This window comes from Ovis aries, chromosome 1 (genome assembly GCF_016772045.2).
Source record: "Ovis aries strain OAR_USU_Benz2616 breed Rambouillet chromosome 1, ARS-UI_Ramb_v3.0, whole genome shotgun sequence".
NCBI classification, from domain to species: Eukaryota; Metazoa; Chordata; class Mammalia; order Artiodactyla; family Bovidae; genus Ovis; species Ovis aries.
This window is the reverse complement of record NC_056054.1, coordinates 163729502-163739976: the sequence shown is the minus strand read 5'-3', so window position 1 is coordinate 163739976 and position 10475 is coordinate 163729502. Positions and strand designations below refer to the sequence as shown.

At 41.1% G+C, this 10475-nt stretch overlaps 1 protein-coding gene across 3 annotated transcripts; it reads left to right on the top strand.

Annotated features, from left to right (window-relative positions):
- The first annotated feature begins 2561 nt into the window (after nt 1-2561).
- On the top strand, nt 2562-9841 carry CLDND1 (claudin domain containing 1). Of its 3 annotated transcripts, none has more exons than XM_042230568.2 (6): nt 2562-2638; nt 3754-3804; nt 4025-4334; nt 6679-6789; nt 8174-8311; nt 8435-9841. In XM_042230568.2, exons 3-6 carry the CDS (start codon nt 4043-4045, stop codon nt 8653-8655), a joined length of 762 nt encoding a protein of 253 aa, XP_042086502.1. In that variant the 5' UTR covers nt 2562-2638; nt 3754-3804; nt 4025-4042; the 3' UTR covers nt 8656-9841. The 3 variants fall into 3 exon arrangements, with proteins under 3 accessions (XP_042086502.1, XP_012043865.1, XP_004002915.1); XM_012188475.4 differs by having other exon boundaries at nt 3739-3804; XM_004002866.5 differs by lacking the exon at nt 3754-3804.
- Nucleotides 9842-10475: the final 634 nt, after the last annotated feature.

Below are 10475 nucleotides of genomic sequence, written 5' to 3'. Positions count from 1 at the left end.
TTAGCAATTGTCTAGTATGCCCCAGGCTCTAGACTGGGTATTTTACATGTATTTTCTCATTAAATTCTCACAATGATCACATGGAATAGGTGCTATTGTCAACATCATAATTTAGATAAAAATACACTGAGACTTACAGAGGTTAAGTAAATTCTCTAACGTCACAAAGCTAGTCAGCTCACCCCAGTATTCAAGCTTGAAGTCAGTTATTCCCTGGGCTCAGTTTCCTTGTTTGTGAACTGAGGTGGTGTCTTCCTTTTCCTTTTTCAAACTTCTCTTTGACCTGGTTTTATTTACCATGTAACTTCTCTATAGAGAGATAGTTCCACTTCACTGGAGAGAGAAGGTAGGGAATTTCTGATGAAGCCAATGGATGAAAACATTTCCTGGTGAAAAAATGCATCAAGGAGTTTTATTGTGCATTAATAATTTGCCTGGGCACCTCTACCATTTTCTCTAGTTGATGCCTCTAACAAACTTCTCCTTTGATCAGATATCCTACATGAAAATCCGGTAATTTTGAATATTATATTTGGCTATTACCTTATTTTAATTATGTACTGGATGTGAATACCAGTTCACCAATTCTGGCAAAAGAAATATAGCTAAAAATAGAAAAATAAATGATACACCTTCCGTCTATCAGGGTGGTAGAAATTTAGTATCAGATTGGGGTTCCCACATTTTTCCTGTGCTGTGGCCAAATTCAAAGGGATTTGGGGGATGAGAAAGTGTTTGAGAGTCCCGCTGGTTCTTGAGTTGGCTGTCTCTGTAGGTTGTTGTTGTTTAGTTGATAGGTTGAGTCTGACTCTTTTGAGACCCCATGGGCTGCAGCTTGCCAGGCTCATCTGTCCATGGGGTTTCCCAGGTATGAATACTGGAGTGGGTTGCCATTTCCTTCTCTAGGGGATGTTCCCAATCCAGGGATTGAACCTACATTACCTGCTTTGCATGCAGATTCTTTACCATTGAGCCACCTGGCAAGCCCGGTCTCTGTAGGTATCTGTTGAGAAATACAACATTTGCTGTTCTCAGAGCACATTCTTGGGTCCACATGGGTCACTAAAGAGATGTCGCTGTTTCTTGTTTGTGGATTTCTATGCAGTATTTGAAGCCTTAGAATCATTCCGTTGCTTCTGTGCCCTACTTCTTGTTGTTCAGTCGCTTAAGTTGTGTCCAACTCTTTGAGACCCAATGGACTTCAGCACCAGGCTTCCCTGTTTTTCACTATCTCCCCCAGTTTGCTCAAATTCATGTCCATTGAGCAGATGATGCCATCTAACCATCTCATCCTCTGTTGCCCCTTGCCATACAGTCACCTGCAATCTCTGAGGTCATTCATGACCTTATCTGCTTAATGCAATGTTCTCCAAAATTCAGTCTTTTTCATACTACATTAAAAAAAGTATTCACTTTTTTGACATATCTGAGATGCTTGGTATTAATATTTTAACCAATTTATTTAAAAAGGAAGCTTTACTACAATAAAGAGAAAATATAATTTGCCTTTAAGAGAAAGCAGACAAAAGTTATATGAAACCTGAAGAATGTCATTACATTCTATTTGGATGCCTTCTTTCAAGTTCAGTTCAGTTCAGTCGCTCAGTCATGCCCGACTCTTTGTGACCCCATGGACTGCAGCGTGCCAGACCTCCCTGTCCATCACTAACTCCCTGCTGCTGCTGCTGCTGCTGCTGCCGCTGCGTCACTTCAGTAGTGTCCGACTCTGTGCGACTCCACAGCCGGCAGCCTACCAGGCTCCTCCGTCCATGGGATTTTCCAGGCAAGAGTACTGGAGTGGGGTGCCATTGCACCAACTCCCTGAGTTTACTCAAACTCATGTCCATTGAGTCGGTGATGCCATCCAACCATCTCATCCTCTGTCTTCCCCTTCTCCTCCCGCCTTCAATCTTTCCCAGAATCAGGGTCTTTGCAAACGAGTCAGTTCTTCACATCAGGTGGCTAAAGTATTGGAGATTCAGCTCAGCATCAGTCCTTCCAATGAATATTCAGGGTTGATTTCCTTTAGGATGGACTGGTTGGATCTCCTTGCAGTCCAAGGGACTCTGTCAGGTTACATCCTTCTTAGTCAAGCTTAAGCCTTAATAAAACCAGAAAGACTACCTGCTGCAATGGGAATGAGGCTGTAGGAGAGTTTTAAAATTATTGGGTTAATATTTTAAAAGGATAATCGCATTGTTGTTTCACAAGTAGCGTGGTGGTAGGGAAAGCAAAACCGGAAAAATCTGAGTCACATTAGTCACAATTGATGATTCGTAGTGGCCCGAAATACCTCGCCTTACTCGGTGGACCTTCGTAGTAAAATATAAGAAACAATCAGCTCAGACCTCCCTTCTGCGCACCTCGGAAGCTGAACTACATCTCCCACAATGCGCCGCGCCCGGCGCCGGGAATGCCGTCTGCCGTCCCCTGCAGCTTTTCCCCTGTCCCTCCTACAACTCCCACAAGTCCTCTCGGCTCCGGGGCCGGGCCCGGCCCGGGGTGGAGGCGGAGGCGGAGGCGCGGGAGTTATGGAGGGGGCGGGCTCTGCAGGGAAGTGCGTCAGAGGAGGCGCGGGGAGAGTAGGGTGCTGTGGTTTGAGCTTGAGGGCGAAGCTGGCGGAGCAGGAGGATGGGCGGTGAGTGAGTGGGGCCGACGTCGCTGGGCGGGGGTCGCGTAGCCGTTCGAGGTTTCCAGCAGTTTGAAGAGGGGGTCCCCTCCCTGGGCGCGGCCCGGACCGTGTGGGTCCTGAGCGGGGGGCTATCGCCAGGCTTTTCCCTTGGCTGCTTGTTCCGGGGAGGGGCCTTCGCGGGTATTTGGGGCCCCTGGCCGGGGACCGCTCACGGCTGCCCCGCCCCAGAGCCCGCTTGTCTCGACCACCCCCAGCCCCAGGGTGCGACCCGCGAGGTGACAGCTCCAGGCGTCCGGCCTGGGCGAACCGCCGCTCCTGGTGCTCAGGACCTTTTAAGGTCATTTGAGAGCATCAGAATGAAAAAGAATTAAAAAGAATAAAAATACAAACCCAACTTCTGGAGTTATCGTTAACGATTGTGATTGCTCTGATCTCTCCTGAGTCACTTGCCATTTTCCAAACTCAGCAAACCCAGTTTGTGAGCTTGTTTTCGAGCTCCTTTTTAAGGTGGTTGGCGCGGTTCATGGTATATATTTGCAGTATTTGACTCAGCTTGATCCGCCTTGAGTCATTGTACTGCGGCCATTTACTATTGCCATTCAGCCCAGTCCACGCCTTTGGAGTGTTAATATTTGCCTAATTCAGAGTTTTCCTTCCGGCTGAGGATCTTTTAGTTTGCAGATGAGGAGGTTCAAAAGTATAAGGAACGGGGCGAGTAGGTAGGAAGGAGTGAAGACTTTGACAGCGGAAGGGAGCTTGACTTAGCTTTAATGGATTAGGGGCAGATTGGTATCTAGCATTACTGCATATTATTACTCTCTGCTCCTCCGTGCGCCTGGAACAGCCTTTCTCTCTGGGCTAACAGACATTTTCAGCTGTCTTCTAAATAGCCCCTTACTCTTTCTTTACCTTGTTTTAAAAGGTTTCCCTGTTCAGAGGAAACTGGGAGGAGCCGATTTCCTCTGCTTCCTTTTCCTATGCCTTTTTCACACTCAGACCCAGAACACTTAATGCTCTGCAGCCTGTCATTAGAAATGTATGCAAGGTACATTGCTGACTCTGGGCATGTCTGCTGTTTGTATCTGTAATGTGTATGTCCATTTCAGTGTTGTCTGTTTTAGTGTGCAGGTGATAGACTAGAGAACAAGACTTCTGTCTCCGTAGCATCCTGGGTATGTGAGCATTCAATAAGTACTTTCATGATAATGAGTTTTGTTTTGAACTTAATTTAAAACATGCTTGCTTCTTTTTTTAAAAAATTCATTAACGATTATACATTACTTTAAAGAGCCATGGGATGGGGAATAGGGTAAAGGGTGATTTTGACGTAATTCCTTTCAAAATCTGTACTTGTTTTTGAAGTCTAACTTTTCTTCTTTTTCAACTAAACAGAGCAGTCTGAATGCCAGAATGGATAACCGTTTTGCTACAGCGTTTGTAATTGCTTGTGTACTTAGCCTCATTTCTACCATCTACATGGCAGCCTCAATTGGCACAGACTTCTGGTATGAGTATCGGAGTCCAGTTCAAGAAAATTCCAGCGATTTGAACAAAAGCATCTGGAATGACTTTGCTAGTGATGAGGCAGATGAAAAGACTTACAGTGATGCACTTTTCCGATATAATGGCACGGTGGGATTGTGGAGACGGTGTATCACTGTACCGCAAAACACGTACTGGTATAGCCCACCAGAAAGGACAGGTATTTCTCTTATTTTAACTTTTGTCTCCTTTGTGTATGTGTGTGTGTGTGTGTGCGCGTGTGCGCGTGCACTCTCACACTCCATAGTAGGCGACTCTTTGTGACCCCGTGGACTGTAGCCCGCCACGCTCCTCTGTGCATAGTGTTTTCTGGGCAAGAATACTGGAGTGGGTTCCCATTTCCTACTCTAGGGCATCTCCGCCACCCAGGAATTGAGCTCACATCTCTTGCGTCTTCTGCAGTGGCTACTCAGTAATAGAGAAAGTGATACGATGATGGCCGGTTACGTACATAATGCCTGTCGGTTCTTTCTCGTCCCAAAGAAATAAATCTTATGTTTTTCTTTTTCCCTATCACCTTCTCTTCTCAGTTTCCATTAATTAATTACCATTGTACTCATTAATATTGGTTGGATGAGTAACTGTCCTTATCTTGGAGAAAACCATTTTAAATCTTTGTACTTATTTACCACACATTGAAATAGTTGTATTAATCTCACACATGTCATGAGGAAATAATTAGAAAAGTACTTTGGAAGATTTTAAATACTTGGTAATTGTTAAAAGTACTAGTATCCAAAATCAAGTCAACACATATGAATTAATAGTCATATATATGTAGTTGTGTTTTAGTAGATATTATCATTTGCTCTCTAAATCTTGAGGATATAATTTGGCCAACTCTATGGTTAAATCTGCTTGTTTAAGACCTTTTTACAAGCCTTGATGGAGTTTTTAGGTTAAAAACATGCATTACGAGAATTAAAAAAAATAAGAAACTACCTCTCAGGTTTATTTTGTAAGCATTCTTAACACTGAAAATTTTTAATTTCCAGTTGTTAAGATGGAATCTTTAGAGTTCTTTGCAAGGAATAGCTTTATAAATTTGTTTCTATTTATGACTAGTTCTGTTGGCCTCTTGTGAGGAACACTGTATTCAAATCACAGCACAACAGGCTCAAAATACTGTACATCAGAAGGATGGATGATAGTGTGATTTTATACGAAAAAGGAAGTGATCGGAAAGAGGTGAAAGTTGGTTGAATTTTATTTAAAATGTTCAGTTCTATTTAAGAGAGCATAGGAACACTTGATACTTGAATCTTAGCAATCATTTATTATTCAGTCAACAACTATTTCTTGCACACTTTCACGTTCAGGGCCTAGGAGCTAGGTATACGTTAGGGAAAACAGAAATCCCTACTCCTGGGGAGCTAACATTCTAATAAGGGCTGACTGGCAATAAACAATAAGTATAACAGTATAAACAGAATAAATAATTACATAGTAGAAGGTGATGTGCTATGAAAAATAGAGTAAAATAAAGGGGATTTGAAAGTACATAGGGAAGGGGATGTTGGTGGGCATGTAAGTTATGTTCTTCAATAGTAAAGGCAGGATAGGCTTTAGCAGGAAAACATCACTTGTGTAAAGACTTGATAAAGGTGAAGGAGTTGACCCTGTGGGTAATTGCGGAAACAGGGAGACTCATTTAGGATGGACGGGACAACTCTAAGGGCCCTGTGGTGGGAGCATGCCTGAAATACTCAAGAACCAGCAAGGAATTCCCCAGGCTGGAAGGGAGGGGGCTAGGGGAGAGTTAGGTAAGCTGTCAGAGATGTATTCTGGGAATGGGAGTAGGGCAAATCAGGCAGGATTCTGTAGATGTGATGAGGACTTAGGATTTTACTCTGAGTGTGATGGAGCCACTGTGGGGCTTTGTGCAGAGGAAAGATAATCTGGTCACCTAGGCAGATGTGTTGAAAACAGACAGGTGGCTGGGCAAGACAGTAGCCAGGAGACTTAAGAGGCTGTTGAACCAGTTCAGGTGAAAGATGGGTACGCCTCAGATCAGGGTGCTAGTACTGAGCAGTGCCTGATCCTAGATAAATGTCGAAGGTAGAGCCTGTAGGATTTCCTGATGACGTGCTTATGGGCAAGAATGACTATAAAGTTTCTGGTCTGAGGAATGAGAAGGGTGGAATTATCGTTTACCTGAGATGGGGAACAAGACTGATGGAATAGGTTTGGGGGAGAAGATCAAAGTTTCTATTTATTTTAGTCTTTGTCCCCTCCTCCTTCGTAGTCATCTTACTGTCGATTCTGTTCGTTTTACTCCTGTTTTTTTGCCTTCCTGTACCCATGTCACACCTGCTGCTGAGAACCATTGGTCTCTTGGGCATTAGTCCATCCTGTGTGTCACTCAGGGCCAAAGAGGCTGTTCTCCTGAGAACATTTTTCCACGTCACCTTTTATTTCAGAGAATAATTATTGGAACAGATTTATGTTAAATGTTTAAAATTAAGCAAAAAACCAACAAACAGTCGTTGTTTTTCTTATTCCAGAGTCATTTGATATGGTCACAAAATGCATGAGTTTCACACTAAATGAGCAGTTCATGGAGAAATTTGTTGAGCCTGGAAACCACAATAGTGGGATTGATCTGCTTCGGACCTGTGAGTACTTTGTTGGGAAAAAAGGAAAATAACTTTATATGTCTTTTGTTGAACTCTGTTTTTGGAGCAGGATGACATTGTACATTGTGTCAACCCGAAACAACATCTTTAATATTTTCCCAACAAACTCTGTCCTATTGATAATATATTTTAGAAGTTAGATACGTATTTATCCAATTGCAGATATGAAGTTGAGCAGCTAATACACTGGGTGACAGAATCTATACTCACCAAAAGATGTTATTAATAGGCCTATTTAAAGAGGAAATTTAATAGGAATAAATAATATATGTCTGTATTTAAGTTAAACGCTTCATTTCTCTGTGTTCAGCTAGGGATATGTGAAAAAAGTTGACTGCAAGCTTTACATGAGTCAACTTAAGTGTCAGGCCTCCCAAAAGTATTGATCTAGTTAGTCTTAGGTGGTGGTATCAAAAGTGTAGATGTCAAAAATGAAAGTGCTTATTAAGAGCATTTTGTTGCTTGAATATCAGGCTGCCTGGGAAATACTATTTTCAGATTTGGACCTAGTCTCTAGGCTATTAGAGTTACTGGAACCTGCCCAGAAGAATGACCATTTCATGAGAGGGGATGTTGAATAAATGGCAAGTATTCAATTTTGCATTGTCAATGCATAGGAAGTTTGTTACTAACAGAGTTTGAAGGGAAGTTAGAAAAAAGACATTGATGTAGTCCAGAAAGTAGAACTAGCCCTAAAAGGTAAAATTTGGTTCAGAGTTGGTGTTCCTACATTGATGATAATTAACATAGTTTGGAAAGGTAACGGGGTGCTTTGGAAAGTCATCAGCTTTTTTCCCATGTTGTTGAGGGACTTTATGATAGTTGAAACTGCCATTTATTGAATTCCTGGTATACACTAGATCCTCTGCTTTGTGCTTTGTGTATATTCTTTTAACAGATCTTTTATAATCACTACTCATTTACTTGTTATTCCTGCCTTGAGATCCTATAAGGACTTAAATATGTATGTAGAACCAGAAGGTTTTGCTTCCAGTCTGGTTCTTCCACTTACTGTGTTACCTTGTACAGGTTATCTTCTTTCAGTTTGCTCATTTATAAAATGGAGGTAATAGTGCCTTCTTCATAGGGATGTTGGGAGGTTTAATACACAAAGCATGTATAGAACAGTGCCTGATACACAGGAAGCCCTTAGTAACAGTTAACTATTAGTGTCTTTTTGCTTTTGTCAGAAGAAAGTTAGCACTGTTTTGAACAATGTGCTTTAGGAAAAAAGCCTTAATATTAAAGTACCCCATTTTCACTTTTTGAGAAAAGTTCTGATAGAATATGAAAGAAATTGCCATTGTGAGAAAACTGAAATGGTAACATTTCATTTCTCTCTCTCTCTCTCTTTTGAAATCAGATCTTTGGCGTTGCCAGTTCCTTTTACCTTTTGTTAGTCTAGGTTTGATGTGCTTTGGGGCTTTGATTGGACTTTGTGCTTGTATCTGCCGAAGCTTGTATCCCACCATCGCCACAGGCATTCTCCATCTCCTTGCAGGTGGGTCTCCTTCAAATTTAGTTTTACCTCCTTGTTGCCTTAGGGATCACCTGTCGCTGCCTTTTATCATGCTCTTATCTAGCTATGTTGTTTTTTTTTTTTCCCCCTAAAATTTCCTCCAAGGTCTGTGTACACTGGGCTCAGTGAGTTGTTACGTTGCTGGAATTGAACTACTCCACCAGAAACTGGAGCTGCCTGAGAATGTGTCTGGTGAATTCGGATGGTCCTTCTGCCTGGCTTGCGTGTCAGCTCCCTTACAGTTCATGGCTTCTGCTCTCTTCATCTGGGCTGCTCATACCAACCGGAAAGAGTACACCTTAATGAAGGCATATCGTGTGGCATGAGTGGGAAGCTGCCTGCTTTACAGTTGCCATTTTTATGATTTTTTTTTATATTAATATTGTCCCTTACCTCCCCCTGAATTGTTTTTAATTTAACTTTTTTTGTGTGGATATATCATTTTATCCTGAAAACCCATTTTATTTATTCATGCAGACAGTTGTTTCTCAACACAACTAAAATTTAAATGGAACCTGGGTAATTCCATCTTTTAGTCAAACTAATCTAGGTTCAGAGTCCAGACAGAAAAAAATGGGTAGAGTCTTGGCACAAATTTGTGAGGAAAATTGGTAGTAGGAGGTTGACCCATAGCAAGTTCTGCTGATGTCTATTAGACTTTTCGGTAATGTAACTGTATCTGTTTAACTGGAACTTACAGTTTCTTTGGGAAACCTCTTATTGACAAAACTTATATTCACTTTGCTATTGTAGACAGCCAGTCAGCCAGAGATATTAGTGCTGTCTTCAAGGACTTTGGCTATCTAAAATAAGGAAATCATCTAAGATCCTTTTCCCTAAATATTGGCATACAGTTTCATCTGAAGTGAAATACTACAGTTTTTTATCTGTACACTGTCTGTTTAAAAGAAAGGGAGTGTTTACGTGGAATTTTAACTTTGTTAACTATAAAAATTCCAGTTCAGCCAGTCAGGACGATTAACCTTATTTTACTTTTTTTTTTTTTTTAAATCTTTAATATGTCAGTAGGATTTCCAGTATCAGCAAACCTTTCTGGATTTTTGTTCCTTCTCTCCTCACACACCAGAGTTATTACAAGACTGCTTTGTTTTAAATAATACATTGAGGTCACCGAGTAAAATTTTCCAACTGCTGTTTATTTCAGCTAAGTACCATAAAGAAGGTTCCACCGTAATGACCCTCCAGAGCTAGAACTACCACAAGACCTAAGGCTTTGGCTGGTCATTAACTTCCGACTATGGTCTTTATCTCTTGTGGTGGAATGATGTGCCTTTCCTTGCCTAATCCCCTCCTGGTGTGTGTCAGCATTATTTAATGTCTTCTAATTCAGTCATTTTTTTATAAATACGTCTATAAACATTGAACTTAAAAAAAATCTTATTTATTTATTCCATTACTGTAGTACTTGACAGATTAAAAAAAAGTAACAGTAATTTCTTACAAAATCCTAAATCTGTCTTTTTTAAAAAATAAAAAATGAGAAGAGACTCAGAGTTGTGTATAGTGTCTGAGTTTATTAAATTTCAGTACCTTAGGATAAAACGCACTATAGGATTCTGAATGAGGATTACTGTGATTTTCTGAGGGAAGTGCATTGTTGCTCTGAAGGCCTGTCTTTATGTCTACTGTTTGGGTCTCTTTTTTTATCTTCTAGAAAATGTGGGATGCCTCCACTAGAAAATAAGACTATTTTTTTTTAATGTTTCAGTTTTAAGACCTGTTTTCAAAGTATCATGTATTATGTATCATGTATTATGATACATATCATGTATTATGATAATATTATGTATCATTGCTAATGTGGCTAGTTTTTTTTTTCCTGTTTTTTATCTTTTGGCAGTGCCACATGGCAGGCGGGATCTTAGTTCCCCTGCTAGGGATCAAACCCCTTCCCCGTGGATTGGCTGCTCAAAGTCTTTACCACTGGACACCAGGGAAGTCCCAACATGGCTAGTTTTCGTAAAGTCATTTAATGGCTGGTGGATGTTTATGTTCCATATTAAATAATTAAGTCAGCTTCTGACTTAAAGCCAATATAACTCTTCAGTCAATTATTGCCTGTGGAATGGCTGGTTACTCAGTTTTCTGCCTCTTCCTAACTCTTGAGGTTTCACTGCCTTTCAGC

Coding starts and splice junctions, on each gene's coding strand:
- CLDND1 (XM_004002866.5), top strand. CDS start 4,043: ATGGATAACCGTTTTGCTACAGCGTTTGTAATTGCTTGTGTACTTAGC. Junction 4,335..6,678: donor TAGCCCACCAGAAAGGACAG/GTATTTCTCTTA, acceptor TTCTTATTCCAG/AGTCATTTGATATGGTCACA. Junction 6,790..8,173: donor GATTGATCTGCTTCGGACCT/GTGAGTACTTTG, acceptor TTTTGAAATCAG/ATCTTTGGCGTTGCCAGTTC.